Source organism: Carcharodon carcharias, chromosome 6, assembly GCF_017639515.1.
Source record: "Carcharodon carcharias isolate sCarCar2 chromosome 6, sCarCar2.pri, whole genome shotgun sequence".
In the NCBI taxonomy this organism is placed as follows: Eukaryota; Metazoa; Chordata; class Chondrichthyes; order Lamniformes; family Lamnidae; genus Carcharodon; species Carcharodon carcharias.
Window position 1 is genome coordinate 25,088,343 of NC_054472.1, and position 16,738 is coordinate 25,105,080.

General features: G+C 40.4%; 1 protein-coding gene across 1 annotated transcript in view; it reads right to left on the minus strand.

Annotated features, from left to right (window-relative positions):
* The window catches only part of LOC121279289 (sperm-associated antigen 1-like), a 133,824-nt gene that overhangs the window by 22,325 nt on the left and 94,761 nt on the right, over positions 1 to 16,738 (minus strand). The window contains exons 14-15 of the mRNA XM_041190414.1: positions 8,084 to 8,259; positions 4,746 to 4,887 (exon numbers count right to left, since the gene is read on the minus strand). Of these exons, the coding sequence (XP_041046348.1) occupies positions 4,746 to 4,887; positions 8,084 to 8,259 (318 nt within the window). The remainder of the gene's footprint in view (positions 1 to 4,745; positions 4,888 to 8,083; positions 8,260 to 16,738) is intronic.

The following is a 16,738-nucleotide window of genomic DNA, read 5'->3' on the forward strand; positions in this document are numbered from 1 at the left end:
TGGCTAAAGGAGGGACAAAACTGGCAGCTTAAAATCCCTGGTTATAGAGTCTCCAGACACGATAGAGTAGGAGATAAAAAAAGGAGGGGGTGTAGCACTAATGGTTAAAGAGTCAAGGGATGAGAAGGGATGATATACTAAATGGGTCAACAAACGAGGCTTTATGAATTGAGCTTAGAAATAAAAAAGGGGCAGTCAGACTACTGGGAGTATACTACAGACCCCCAAATAGTGAAAGGGAGATAGAAGAACAAATATGTAAGCAAATTTCTGCTTGTAAGAACAAGAGGGCAATAATAGTAGGAGACTTCAACTATCCTAATATCAACTGGGATTCAAACAATATAAGGGGCACTGAGGGAGAAAAATTCATGCAGTGTGTCCAGGAAAATTTTTTCAACCAATTAGTGACAAACCCAACGAGAGGAGATGCAATTCTAGACCTAGTCTTGGGGAACAAAGAAGGGCAAGTGGGCGAAGTGACAGTTGGCGACCATATCAGGGACAGTGATCACAATTCAGTCAGATTTAGCATTACCATGGAAAAGGACAGAGATAAGGCAGGAGTAAAAGTCTTGAACTGGGGGGGAAGGCAAATTTTGCAGAAATGAGAAGTGACTTGGCTGAGGTGGACTGGACAGCACTGCTGGAGGATAAAACAGTGGAAAACCAATGGGAAGCACTAAAATGCGAGATCCTAATTGTACAAAGTAGACATGTCCTCTACAAAAATAAGAGTGGTACTGCTAAATCTAGACCTCCCTGGTTGTCTAGAGGAATACGGGGGAAGATCAAACAGAAAAAGAAAGCGTATGATAGGCACAAAGGACTAAGCACTGCAGATAGCCTAGACGAATATAGGAAGCGCAGGGACGAAATAAAAAAGGAAATAAGGAAATCAAAGAGAAGGCATGAAAAAAGATTAGCAAGTAAAGTTAAAGATAAACCAAAGATGTTTTACCAATACATTAATGCTAAAAGGTTAAGGAAAAAGTGGGACCTATCAGAGATGAAGATGGAAACTTGTGTGTAGATGCAGAGACTGTGGGAAGGGTTTTGAATGAATATTTTGTCTCCGTGTTTACAAAGGAAAGGGAGGATGTAGATACCGTAGTCCAGGAGGAACACTGCGAGATATTGGACAGGATAGTCATAAAGAGAGAGGAAGTACTCGAAGGGTTGAAATCCTTGAAAGTTGATAATTCACCAGGGCCAGATGGATTGTTTCCGAGGCTGCTGAAGGAAGTCAGGGAGGAGATAGCTGATGCTCTGAGGATGATTTTCCAATCTTCACTAGATACAGGGGAGGTACCGGAGGACTGGAGAAATGCAAACATTAGTTCCATTGTTTAAAAAGGGACCAAAGGAAATGCCAAACAATTATAGGCCAGTTAGTCTTACATTGGTGGTGAGAAAATTAGTAGAATCAATCCTGAGAGATAGGATTAACTGTCATGTGGAAAGGCATGGATTAGTCACGGATGGTCAGCATGGATTTGTTAAAGGAAGGTCTTGCCTCACAAATTTGATTGAATTCTTTGAGGAAGTGACATGAAGGATTGATGAAGGGAGTGCAGTGGATGTTGTGTACGTGGATTTTAGCAAAGCATTTGACAAGGTCCCACATGGCAGATTGGTCAGGAACATAAAAGCCCATGGGATTGAGGGTAATGTGGCAAACTGGATAAAAGATTGGCTTTGTAACAGGAAACAAAGGGTAATGGTCGATGGATGCCTTTGAGAATGGAAAGTTGTCTCAAGTGGTGTTCCACAAGGCTCGGTGTTAGGACCCTTGCAGTTTGTGTTATATCTTAACAATTTGGATGTGAACGTGGGGGGCACGATTGGGAAATTTGCAGATGACACAAAGATTGGCCGAGTAGTGGATAGTGTAGAGGATCGCCATAATCTCCAAAACGATATAGATGGGTTGGTGGAGTGGGCGGTAAAGTGGCAGATGGATTTTAACATAGAGAAGTGTGAGGTCATACATTTAGGGAGGTCAAACAGTTACAGGGGTTACAAAATAAATGGGAATATACTAAGACGGGTAGCTGAAGTGAGAGATCTTGGTGTACAAGTACACAGGTCCCTGAAGGCAGCATTTCAAATAGACAAGGTTGTAAAGGAGGCATATGGAATGCTCTCCTTCACTGGCAGTGGTATAGAATATAAAAGTAAGGATATAATGTTGGAATTGTATAAAACACTGGTGAGGCCACAACTGGAGTATTGTGTGCAGTTCTGGTCACCACATTACAGGAAGGATGTAATAGCTCTGGAGAGAGTGCAGAGGAGGTTTACAAGAATGTTGTCAGGGTTAGAAAAATGTAGTTACGAGGAGATATTGGATAGGTTGAGGTTATTTTCCTTAGAACAAAGAAGGCTGAGAGGTGACTTGATTGAGGTGTACAAAATTATGAGGGGAATAGATAGAGTGGACAGGATAAACTTGTTTCCCTTGGTGGAGAATTCCAGAACAAGGGTACATAGATTCAAGATAAGAGGCAGAAGGTGTAGGGGGGACATGAGGAAGAATTTTTTTTTTTTTACACAGAGGGTGGTGGGTGTCTGGAATTCGCTGCCCAAGTTGGTGGTTGAGGCATAAACTCTAAACTCTTTTAAAAAGTACCTGTAAGCTGCAGGGCTATGGGCCGGGTGCAGGAAAATGGGATTAGAAAGGGCACCTGGGTGTCCTCGGGCTGGCATGGAGAAGATGGGCCAAATGGCTTCCTTCTGTGCTGTAACTTTTCTATGGTTCTATGGTTTAGTATCGACTAAATGCTCCAAAGATTTTGCATCATATTCTTACCCAACTGCAGCATATAAATGTTGACAAGGTGGGTGAGGATTGGGGTCTCATTGTTTTGAAGTACCAAAGTGCAGTGCCATGGGGTGTACCACCACAGGCTCAATCCTTCTACACTGCTAGGTTCCTGATCTTATCTGTGCTGAACATCACTGAATGGAGACTAGTGCATCCTCAGGGAGGAAGATGAAAATGAATGTCGGAAGAGTCACTGCTGGGCTGCTGTAGCGTACTGCCTAGTTGAACGGCACTACAAGAGGCCTTGAGCATGACACCTACTTTACCTAAAGATCCTTGAAAGTGCTTTTTTAATATGACAAAAACGGTTTGTGCTACAACTAGTGATTGCTATTTCCAGAGTTTATAGAAATATAACTTGGGAATATATGTGCATAAAGGATTGTTGTGAAGACTCATCCATTTATTGGGGATGCCTTGGAAGTTCTGCTGCAGGAGGCACAGCAAACGAGCATGATTCTCATTGTAGAAGAGGGGGACCTTCTTGTGAAAACAAAGTTGCAAACTACATGGATGAACATTGCACAGACTGTGAACGTAGCTGGACCTCAGAGCAAATAAGGAAAATGTTCCCTGCTATCAGAAACAGTACCAACATAAATGCACCCAACTTTTTAACATGATTACACTTAGGGCATAAAACTCATGGCACAATTCACAGACAGAGATGGGAATCTGATAGCATCTTATCAGAGTTTTATGCCCAGTCCGCTTGATGCCTCCTTTCCATAATGAAAGTGGTAAAGATGGCATCCTTTGCAAACACAACACTTGTCACATGCTTAATTTGGCAGATGGTCCCTGGGGCAGCTTGGAAGGATTAGGTGGCATTAATATTTAGCACTGTTGTTTGTTCATGGCTACTAGAAGGGTCATTCCTATTTTCAAAATTGAATGGCGGAGGTGTACATGGCAAGCCTTATCTGACAACCCATGTAGAAATGTCTGTAAATGCAGATCCTGGGGTACACTATTCCTCAGGTGTCATCAATTATCCTTTTGGTGTCCTTATGAAATCATCTTCCTCGTCTGAAGGACTACAGGAACCCCAAAATGAACTATGCTCTGAGAGTTTGGTTTGTTGCAATTTCAATTGTAAGCAACAATCTTGGATGAAAATATTGTAAAATAAAAAGTGAAATGCAAAATGATCTCTTCAAACACAACAGAAATTAATGCAAGGGGAAAAATCCAACAAAGCATCAATACTTTCCTTTAAAAAAAGTCTGTCAACTTAACCAACATAAACTTAACTTTTACAAATTCAATTTCAACTGTCCAGGCCAAGGGCTTCAGTCACTTCATGCGTATTTTATGTGGATGAGGTAAGTATTCAGTGCAAAACTTGCCAAAAGAATGCGAAGTTTGGCACAGGGACAATTAATGTAACTTTTGAGACTATAAGTGAAAGCTGGTTTGTTTTGACAATGCAAAAATGCTGCACATGCCCACAGGCCTGATTTTAAGACCTACATTCACCCCTGTGAGGCTCTATACTGTAAGGAGAGCTTTGCAATTTCAGAACTTGCCTTTTTGATTTACTTGCATTATGTTGACACAAGTAAGAACCATACAGCAACTAAACTAATCATTAATGATAAACATATGGTGGTTCTTGTCAAAATGTGAGGAAGAACTGACTTGAGTGAGAGCGATTAAGTTATAGGAGGGTCACAGCTGTTACTCACTTCAAGCTCTATATATATCAATGTGCCTAAAGGATACTTGGGACTGAATAGGAGTTTAAAAAGTTCAAATAGTCAAGGTATGTTTTGTTGAGTTTTCATGCCACTCCTGTGAATCAGCTACGAGAGCTTATTCCTTGTAACTAAGGAGTAAACAGATCATGCTCAAACAAATCCTTTCCATATACTATGAAATTATAGTTATAATTAGAATCTGAGGCTATATTTCTTACCTGTTTGTGTAAATTGTACATTCATTGGATTTCAGTTTTAAGCATTCACTGTACTTTGCAATGGCTTCTTTGTACTGGGCCTTTTTCACCAAACTGTTTCCTTCCTGTTTCAAGGGAATAAAATTCTCTTCTACATTTTTACCTATAAGAATTGCATACAAAACATAAACTTTTAAAATAAATCTTCAATAAAAAATGATCTGAGAATTTCAAACGCTATACTGCATGCAACTGTTCTTTAGAAAGCATTCAGAATGTTTATTACATAGGAATATTATGTAGAAAGATTTGCTGCACAGAAGGCAGCCATTTAGTCCATCATGTACAGCATGTCCCTACCAAAAAAGCATTATCTGCCTAATCCCACCTTCTAATTCTTGGTTCATAGCCCTGTAGTTTATGTCACCAAGTAATTTTTTAAATGCAATGAGGGTTCCTGCTTCTACCACCCTTTCAGACCGAGTTCCAGACATCCATACCTGCCTGGGTGAAAAAAACTCAATTCCCCTCTAATTCGTCTACCAATTACTTTAAATCTATGTTCCCTGGTTATTGATCTCTCTACTAACAGAAATAGGTCTTTCCTATCCACTCTATCAAGGTCCCTCGTAACTGTACACTCTTCAATTAAATCTCCCCTCAGTGCCCTCTATTCCAAAGAAAACAACCCAAGGCTATCTAATCTTTCCTCATAGCTAAAATTCTCAATTTCTGGCAACGTCCATTTAAATCTCCTCTATCAACTCTAGTGCGATCACACCCTTGTTGTAATGTGGTGATCAGAACTACAAACAGTACACTAGCTGCAGTCTAACTAGTATTCTATACAGTTCTGGCATAACCCCCCTGCTCTTATACTCTATGCCTTGGTCAATAAAGAAAAGTATCCCTTTTTGACTACTTTATCTACCCATCCTCCTCATTTCAGGGATCTGTGAACAGGCACTCCAAGGTCACTCTGCCCCTTTAGACTTCTCAGATTCCTACCATTTATTGTCCATTTTCTTGCTTTGTTTTCCCCCCCAAATGCATTACCCTACAATTCTCCAGAATGAATTCTATCTACTATTTCACTGCCAACCTGATATCCACTGATATCTTCCTGCAGTATACAGCTTTTTTCATATCAACCACATGACCATTTTCCTATCGTCTGAAAACTTCTTAATGAAATCCCCTACATTTAAGCCAAATCATTGATATATAATATGAACAGCAATGGACCCAGTATGGAGACCTACAGAACCTCACTGGAAACAGCCTTCCAGCCACAAAAACACCCTCCAACCATTACTCTTTGCTTCCTGCCACTAAACCAATTTAGCATCCAACTTGCCACTTTCCCTTGGATCCCATGAGATTTCTTTATTCTTTCATGAGATTTGGGCGTCACTGGCAAGGCCAGAATTGTTGTCCATCCCTAATTGCCCTTAAATTGAGGTGCTTGCTAGACCATTTCAGAGGCAGTTAAGAGTCAACCTGGAATCACATGTCCAGGTAAGGACGGCAAATTTCTTTCCCTAAAGGACAATAGTGAATCAGATGAGCTTTTACAAAAATCAATGATAGTGTCATGGTTGTCATTACTCAGACTTGCTTTTTTATAGTCCAGATTTATTAATTGAATTTAAATTCCACCAGCTGCCATAGTGGGATTTGAACCCACGTCCCCAGAGCATTAGCCTGAGCCTCTAGATTGCTAGTCTAGTGACATTACTACTAGACCACTATATCCCCCAAATCTCTCAAATTTTAATTTTTTGAGTGGTCATGTATGTGGGACCTTGTCAAACACCTTGCTGATATCCATGCTGACTACATTAAATGCACTAGCCTCATTACTCTCCTCATTACCTTCTCAAGAATTTCAATCAAGTTAGCTAGACATGGCCTTCCCTTCATAGTGACTATCCTTGCCTTCCGAAATGACCTTTTATGCTGCCTCAGAATTTTTTTCTATAATTTGCCCACCACCGAGATTAAACTGAATACTCTACAATTACTTGGACTATCCCTTCCTGTTAGCAGTCTTTCAGTTTACAGATCATGTACTGACCAGGATATGCCCTAGGATGAAAATTTCTCAATAATCATCCCTCTTGAAGAGTTTTATACAGGATTCCTCACCAGTGAATTAACTCTAAATTTTGAGGGCTACAATGATATTATGAAGATCTTTCAGAGTTTTACAAGTACTTGGAATTCATGGGGAATACAATATTTGTTCTGGGTTAGTAAGATCTCTACACAACCTAAGATTGTAGTGTCCAGTTGCTGAGTAGTAAATAATACTTCACATGTAGTTATGTGGTGAGTTGAAAATATTCATTTTAAACAGGTCAAGTCTCAATGCCCACACATCTGTTATTCTGCATGTACAATATTCAAAACATTATTTTGCATATACTGAATAAGAATTAACAGCTGTGAACAATGCCATTAGAACTTACTTTGGAGGAGCTCACTACCCTCATTAGTAACCAGCTTTCTGGGCCCCGTGCCCTGGTTTTCCTCCTTGTATACCACTGCCTCTCCCGACCCTCTTGTTTAGAGCTCTCTTCAAAAGCCATCTCTTCGACCAAATCTTTGACAACACCTCCTAGTATGTCCTTTTCTGGTTCACCATTCAATTTTGTCATATTATACCATTGTGAAGTGTAAAAGTGCTATATATATGCAAGTTACTGTTATTGAATGAAACAAAAGATGCACTGCAATATTTTCTTTATACCAGATATCAATTTAAGAAAGAACTTGCAATTTTGCAATGATATAACATCTTTCAATGTTTCAGGACATCTCCAAGTACTTCACAGCCAATGAATTATACTTAGAGTGTAGTTATTATTGTTTTGTGACAAATGTGACAGCCAATTTGCCCATAGCAAAGTCCACAAACAAGAGTGAGACATAAGGCAAATTAATCTATTTTGGTGTTGTTGCTTGTGAGCTAAATGTTGGCTAGAACACAGAGAACATCATTGCTCTTCTTCAAATAATGCCACAAGATCTTTCATGTCCATTGGACTAGGCATTTCAGTTCAAGTCTCGTTCAATGCATTCCTCCTGCAACACTGCACTAAAGCATCGGTCTGGATTACATATTTGGCTCCTGCAGTGGGATTCAGAAGTGATGTTACTGATCCAAAGTGACCCCAGTTAGGAATTTGACTGAAAGTGATAGGCTGAAGTTGACTTGGGCTAAAACTCAGTATTTTGTTTCAGGTGTGACAGTAAATATTTGTTCCAGCCATCTAGATAAATTTCAATATATGATGAGCTCAAAATTTCAATAATCAAAAATATTTGCAAGGATACTTCAAGAGTTTTTCCATTACCATGGTCTGGAGATGTGTATTGGTTTTCATTGGTTGTCTGGGTTTTGTTTCCTGCAGCAGAGGATGTGGAATCTTTCTCCCACCTATGTAGCTGCGCGGTTACAGGGACTACAGGAATAGGTGACAACTTTTCTCTCCATTTTGTGCCATCTTCTTCTATTAATGTCTTAGTTATCCTGTGAAGGCAATTTGCATGGTTACTGAAAACAATGTTAAATTGTCTAAAGGATATTTCTAGGAAACACACTTTAGTGTAAATTTTCTAGTAGCGCAATGCTAATTTTAGAGCATAAATTGGGAAAACCTGACTGTAAAATTGTGCAGAGATCCAAACTGCTCAATCTCCACACAATTTTCCATTCAGATATGCACAGGCTCCAGAAAATATTTGCCAGTTTATAGGTGGTTTTACGAAGTTACATCATAATGTCAAACATCTTTTCCCATCATTTCATGATACAAAAAATATCAACATGAAACATGGTCCCAGTTGCTTAGATAGAGGATAAATAACACCAAGATTGAGCAAATTCCTATTACTGGACTTTAACAGACATAGGCAGACATAGCGTATGTGTTCTCTCTCTCTTGCACTAACAACTGATTTGTATCTGCAGGTAATCTTGCCAGCAGAAGACTGGAAGTGAAGACAGGGAGAGGATGATCATTGTTTGCCTCTATTTTTTTAGACCCAGCTTTCAGATAGGTGCTAATTGCTCTCAGCTTTTCTGTGGCTATTTGCCTGTTTTCTGCTCTTCTTGTTCCCTTGTGGTTGCTCCTTACACTACCTCATCTTCTCCCTAGAAAAATACTGCGGATGCTGGAAATCTGAAACAAAAACAAATAGCTGGAAAAACTCAGCAGGTCTGACAGCATCTGCGGAGAGGAATACAGTTAACATTTCAAGTCCGTATGACTTTTCATCAGAACTAAGGAAAAATAGAAATGAGGTGAAATATAAGCTGGTTGAGGGGGGTGGAACAGGTAGAGCTGGATAGAGGGCCAGTGATAGGTGGAGGCAAAGAAGAGATTGCCAAAGATATCATAGACAAAAGGACAAAGGGGTGTTGATGGTGGTGATATTAGTTAAGGAATGTGCTAATGGTGACATTAAGGGTAGAAAGCAGGACGAGCAAGTGACAGATAGCCCTAGTGGGGGTGGGGTGGGGGGAAGGGATCGAAATAGGCTGAAAGGTGGAGATAAAACAATGGATGGAAATTACTTTAAAAATAATAGAAATAGGTGGGAAAAGAAAAATATATTAAAGTATATTAAAAAAATTATACATTATTGGAAAAAGGGGGATCGGAAAGGAGGTGAGGGTTGAAGAGAGAGTTCATGATCTGAAGTTGTTGAACTCAATGTTAAGTCCGGAAGGCTGCAAAGTGCCTAACTGGAAGATGAGGTGCTGTTCCTCCAGTTTGTGTTGAGCTTCACTGGAACATTGCAGCAGGCCAAGGACGGACATGTAGGCATGACAGCAGAGTGGCGTGTTGAAATGGCAAGCAACAGGGAGGTCTGGGTCATGCTTGCGAATAGACCGAAGGTGTTCCTCAAGGCGGTCACCCAGTCTGCGTTTGGTCTCTCCAATGTAGAGGAGACCGCATTGGGAGAAGTGAGTGCAGTAGACCAAAGTGAGGGAAGTGCAAGTGAAGTGCTGCTTCACTTGAAAGGAGTGTTTGGGCCCTTGGACGGTGAGGAGAGGGAAGTAAAGGGGCAAGTATTGCACCTTCTATGGCTGCATGGGAAGGTGCCGTGGGAGGGGGTTGAGGTGTCTGCGTTTGGTCTGGTCTTCCAATTATATTTCACCTCATTTCTATTTTTCCTTAGTTCTGATGAAGGGTCATACGGACTTGAAACGTTAACTGTATTCCTTTCCGAAGATGCTGTCAGAGCTGCTGAGTTTTTCCAGCTATTTTTGTTTTTGTTTCATCTTCTCCCTGTTCTCACAACTTGTTGCTATTTTCCCACAACTTCATGCAATGAGCTGCAACTCTCCTAAATTTTTTTCCACTGCATTCCTGCAGCTTCTGGGTACCCTTCTAGGGCTTCTCACCTCCCCCCAACCAAATTCTTTTAGTGTTACATTTTGACTCATTGTTATTTGCAGCCTTTGTTGAACACAAAGTAGTGAAAGAGAAAAGCTCTACAAACGTAACTTCTAAATATTTGAAAATAGAATCGATGTAGTTAAAATAGGCTTTTAAACAAATACTATTTCCTAGTTGATAGTTTTTCAGTTTTAAGAATATTTAAAATTCCAGAGTGAGGAAAAGCTATTTGACTCATGTATCAGCTTGATCCAGACTCTGGGCATGATTACCCTCACCAACTTTTGTTCTCCTGATTTAAGGAAGAATAAGGTTCTAATATTTCAAAGAAGGGAGCAGGGGTTGTGGACCAGATGTTCAGTTGAATTTAATGGCAAGATCTCATTCAAAATTTTAAAAAATCTCTGTTCCCTAGCCAGCACCCAGATTGAGAGGCTGATTGGCTGTTTGGCAGGAAGGTCAGCAGCACCAGGCTGTAGACAGGCACTGGAGAGGAGAGAGAGATTGTGAGGAGTGGAGGAAGACAGGGAGCACATCATGGGCTGGATAGAAGATCAAAGACCATAGAGAACAGTGAGGCAGACACTGCATTGAGGGCACTACCTAAAGAGGGAAAGGAAATGGGTTAGATTGGTGGGAGTGAGTGGAAACACTCCTACTCCTCCTCGCCCACATGCAGCAATGTGTAGACACTTAAGTTTGGATCCAGCCCTTCCCGCTTTTCTTCAGCTGCTGGTTTCCCGAGCCCTGGGCCCACAGACGTTAAAAGCATAACTGTGGTTAAATTTGAGGAATGCAGCCTCATTTAAATTACAGACTTGTCTCAGGACAGCAGGTTATTTCCCCAAACTCCATCATTAAAACTGGAAGTAGGCGCATTAGAATCGGGTGTCAGATTTTTAGATTTTCAACCCGCCCTCCCAAACTACCCTGTATGAGTTTTGTGTTAAAAAGTACATCAAGCAGAGCTGCTAATAACATGCTTAACTTTCAATCCCCTTTCTCAACGTATATCAATCCAATTCTCTTGAAGAGATCAATTGACTCTACCAGCTTTCTTATCTGTAAATCTGTTCCATGCGTTCAGTTTTGTAGTGATAAAAGCGTTTTTTGAATCTCTAACCCTACATGAACTTATGAATTTTGTATTTGTCATCTAGCATTATGTCCATTAAATCAAATAGCTTATTTACTTCAGCTGATCATTTATTTCGGAGAAATATACGTTGTCTCGCAATCATTGATTACTCCAAAATCCCTTTATGTCTGCCAGTACCGGTCCTTTCATGCTGCATACTTGTTTATCAATAACCAATTCTATATGCGTTATTCATGTTAAAGTTAGCCACAGTATTTTTATAGTAATAACTTACAATTGTTGATGAAAAATCTCCCTCATATTGTCACAGATCTACTGATGGAATTAATGGGGGTGTGAGTCCAGTTCTGACCCTTCTTGGCCTCATCAGGACCCTATATTTAGTTGCAGCCCCCGGGCATGGTAACCTTAGGCTCATGCATCAATCTGCCCTTGAGTTTGAGGAAAAGCCCATCCCTCTCCGCAGGAATGTCACTTTTTGAGATGAATCACCAGGCTCCACCGGCAATCTTGCCGTCTCTGTCCAGCACTGTTGATATTAAGTACACTTAAGATGGCAGAGTGGGATTTCTGGAATTTCCAGCACAAAGTACCTTGTAACTTATTTCATTTAATTTGTATTTTTTAACCCTTAAAAGCAGATTAGTGATTCAAACTTTAACTGCACCCAAAATTGACATGTTTGAATTGCCCATCCATGTTAATACAAAGAGAAGATTAACAGTCCTCCATTTCTGGATAAGATATTAAACCAAAGCCCAGTCTGTCTACTCAGGGGGATAGTAAAAGTCCCACTGCACTATCTGAAGAACAGCAGGGAGATTCTTGCAATGATCTTTCCAATATCCTCCCTTCAACCAACATCGCTATAAATAGACTGGTATTAAGTGCTGTTTGTTGGACCTTGCAGTGAACAAATGGCTGCATACTTTTAAATGTTACATATCCTGTGTAATCCTATAAGGGACAGAAAAAGGCCATTTGGCCCAAACAGTCCATGCTGGTGTTCATACTTCAATCAAGTGCTCCCCTACATGGCCTTTGAAAGTAATCTATTATATGTGAAGTGCTCTGGAACATCTTGAAACATGAGACTGTTTCTGTTTTGCTTTCCAGCTGTGTCTCTTCTATAAAGATGTTTTACTGTTCGAGCATGTTTATATTAAACTTAGTCTTTAATTTCATATTATTTGCATTTATAATGAATAGTGTTCCTTTCAAGCACCAAACATCCTAACCAAAATCTTTTGTTTATAAAGATTAGTCTTACACAACCTATAACAAAGAAGGGCAGTTATAGTTGAGGATCCTTAACTTTAACTCCCTAACTTCGCATAAGAAAATAAACCTCAAAATTCAGGGAAAGAAGTCTACCAAAAAGCAGAAGATGGGTAAGTAGGAGGCTTCCTACCAGTCTAGAGTTTATTATAAACCTCCTCATCCTTATTCTTAATTTTCTTACTGACAACAAAGCACAAATAGTGGTGATCCACCTGATGGCAGGTTTCTCAATTTTCCATGCCTTACGCTCCTTCTGTTCCCTCTAAGTTGCTTGTAACACCCTCCTATTTTCAACTTCAATGAGAAATGAGCAATATGACAAGGGAAAGAATACATGAGGCAGTTTCCTATTGCCTTCCTCACGTGTGCTTAAAGGAAACACAAGTCCTCTTCCCAAAGGATTCTCTGTCTGGAAGCAATGGGTGTTCCTTGAGGTTCTAACTCTTCCACCATCACCACCGTTAATTCACCGGTTCTGCCATTGGCCATGGCTCATAACCCTGAGCATGGGACACTTACCTGGGCCTGAGGCAGAGAACAACCACCTCCTGAGGTCTCAAATGACCCTGCTACACAAAGCACAGGCTTAAGGTTAAACAGGAAGAGAAACCTGCTTGCAGCAGTGTCGGCTTGTGTCCTGCCTCAGCTTTGGGCCCAGCGATTTGTTTTCATAAGAAGTATGCCTTTCAGCACATGAAGCATTGGAATAGGCCTGGGAGACTGTACAAAGCAGCACGCCTTTAGATGATGATCTGGTTTTAGCTTTTCGCTTCATGTATGCAGTCTTACATCGTTGTTATCCCAGTGGAGCATGTAGCAATTTCAAAGGCAGCTGCAATGGGATTCTTGGCCTGTGCCAGAGGCCCTAAAGCAATTCATCTTATGAATGCTTATGTTTCTGCCATAGAAGCCTGACTGAAATAAGCTTTTCCTTCCAATGTTAACAGATTTGGAGATTGATTAGAGAGACCAACGAGTTAGAGCTTCATGCGTTTGATTTTTGCCATCAGTTCTGTAGTTGCATTGATCAGTGGCCACAGAGAGACAGCTCCCAGTAGTAGATGCATGGCTGGAATGGGCATAGGTGGTGGTACTGTCTCTTAAGCTGTAAATGCCTCCAACCTATTCCTCCAGTCCCCTCCAAAGTGTGCATAAGTTCTAGAAAGCACATGAGTGGACTGCCCACATAAAAGCAGAAATGGCACATCCTGAAACCGATTTATCTCAAGACTCAGTTGCCCTGAGGTGAGGGTCATCTCAGTCTCAAGAGATGACCCTCACCTATACATATTGAGCAACCAGTCACCTTACATCCTCCTACATGGAGATAGAATCTGTATGAAGCAAGAAACTAGGTATAAGACTTCACGCATCACACAGTTACCAATGAGAAATGTTGTGGAAGCAAAGCCTAGATACACAACAGGTTTGTGTATTAATAACCTGGTTGTGCTGAATTTTAGGTGTACACAGAAAAGTCTGTTGCATGTTTCACAAACAACATAGCTCTGAGTTACATGAAAAATGTAAGGTGTTGCATGTGACTGCATATCTCTAAGGGCATAGGATGTATACAGGATGACTAAAAATGTGGCTACATTTCCAACATAAGAGGTGTCATATTGTTGAATGGTTCTAGCCTTTGGAAATAGGTCCTCCTCTGCAGGGCTGTCAGGATACGGCTACTCCCATCTGGGGTTTCCCTCGCTGTGCTTGGGAGCCTTCGCCAAAGCATAGTTTCACAATGAGCACCAGATTATCACTATCTTGAAGTAATTGTTAAGCAGTGCACCCTCAGTTCTCAGCACTTGTAGTATTGCTTCAACATGCATGCTTGGTGACTAGTTGGTATGTAATTTATATCATGGCTGCCCATTCCAGCCATGCCTCTGCTACTGGGAGCTGCCTCACTGTGGCCACTGATCAGTGCAACTGTAGAACTGGTGGCACAAATCAAATGCATGAAGCTCTGACTCATTGATTAGAGAGAGCAATCTACAAATCTGTTAAAATTGGAAGAAAAAGCTTATTTCAATCAGGACTCTGTGGCAGAAATGTAAGTATTCATGGGAGGAACATGAATACTGGTGTATTTGGCTTGCACAGATATAAGCCACACTGCTGAGGAAAGCCTTGGTTTTGCAATGGCTACTCCTTGTGCTAGGATTTTCCTTCGCTATTCTACCCTAAATTGAGCAAGATAGTGGCAGAAACAGGAGGACAATCAGGCAGTGAGGCAACCTAATGCCTCCAAATCCTAAACTTACTTTTGTTATAACAATGCAGATTATGGGCAATATAGTAGAAGATAGATAGAAGCAGACTGTCTACAGTAGAATAGGGATGAAGAATATGGGATCATAGGTGCAAGAATAAACATCAGTGATGTGGAAAAGAGGGCAGGAGAAATGTCTTTACATAGATAGTTGAAAACCTGGAATTTACTTCCATGGTGAATGGTTGTAGCAGATTATGGATACAGAAATGTCAATATTCAAGATTGAATTGTCTTAAGTGGATGAGGAAAAGGAAATGGTGGGATTCGGGAATAGGGTGGATAAATGTGAGAATTGTTTGCTCAATTGGAGAGGTAAATGCTGACAGATTGGTTAAGTTGAATATATTTTCTTCCCCCTTCACCTTCAGGGATTGCTGCTGCCATCCCTTTACTGCCTGCTGTATGCAAATACTGGTGAAGAGATGGGGCCTCATTTTCCTCCTGTCTGTCCCTCTTTAAGATTACTGAAGTCAAGACTGGTGGTTGTCTCAAGAGTCAGGATGGGAAGATCCCAAAATATCTTTATGGAGGGAGAGCAGGCCTAATAACAGCCTTTTATTCTCCCCCAGCTTGACTCAATTAATTACCTGCTTAAGGTATGGTGGATTGCCTTAAAACAAAAGCATTGTAACAACAGCCTGGGAAGTTTGCACTGACTTCAGAATGCATTGCTGGTGGTTGCAAATTAAATGAATATTTAGAAAGTATTCATATAGGTAGTGAAATATGCGAAGGGGTATAATGGGCTGTATGAATGCAGCCTATAAAATTGCATAGCACCTGTTGGTTGTCCAAAGGAAAATGAAGTTGCTTACAAGAGCAAACAGGCATTGGTCATTTGCTTTATACATCTGATTGGTTTATGACATTGATGTCCCCAGTGAAATCCTGAATGATCCAGTTAAAGTTAAAGGTAACTGTAACCTTGACATTCAGTTGCACTGTTTGCCTGTAAAACAGTTTGGCTGCAAGTTTGCTTGGAGCATGTAGCATAACCCTGTCATGGCATTCCTTGTAAATCACTGTGGCACATGCCTCTGTCTAAGTTCTGGTGTGGGTGAGTGTGGAGCCGTTGGGTGCAGCCTGAAATTGCTCCATCAATCCTACTGTTTAGAATGGCTTCCGGCATGAACACATTTTCCAACTGAAATGTAAGTGATGTGAGGAATGGAGGGGGTATGACTTAATCCTCCCCAGTTTTGATTTGGTAATGCCTAACATAAAATTAAAAATCTGCCATACTGTCTCCAAAATACAGACCTACAGCAGTACTGTAACATTGCTATCAAGACAATTCACTCAGCAGCACCTGGTTCCCATGCTACAAGTCTTGTATAACCATAAACAATGTCATAGGAGACCAATATATTGCAAAACAGAGCAAATCCTCTGTAGATCTGTGTTGAAGTCTCTTGGCAATATAACCCTAATACTCTATTTACTTTGTCACTAGCTAAGACATAAAAGTGACATCCTAGTCCCTTTTTACATATCCTTGTGCTAATGATACTCAATCCATTGTATGCCAATATAGTATTATTTGTTTCTTAATGTGCAATACTTTACATTTATTTGTCAGTATAAATTTACTTTACCATTTGAATTTCCCAATCACCTTGTTAAGCATTTGAAAACCATCATTTTCAGACAGGCAAAAATGTATCCTTCCAATGGGATGAGAACACTGGAACTCAAGTTCACAATAATGTGATTGAGAGGCTAACACAAGCCTACAGTAATGTTCAATCAGAACTTCATCTTTGAGTTTAGCTGACTGTCAAGCAACCATTGCAGTTGTTTACTTTATCCAGATGCAAATCATATGTGCCTTGGGATTTCAGCCAGATCAACTTTCCCAGCATATCTTCTAATACTGTCCAAGACACTGAGAATCTTGGCATTCCCAAAGTAATTATTTTACATGGTATTTATATAAATATTTCAG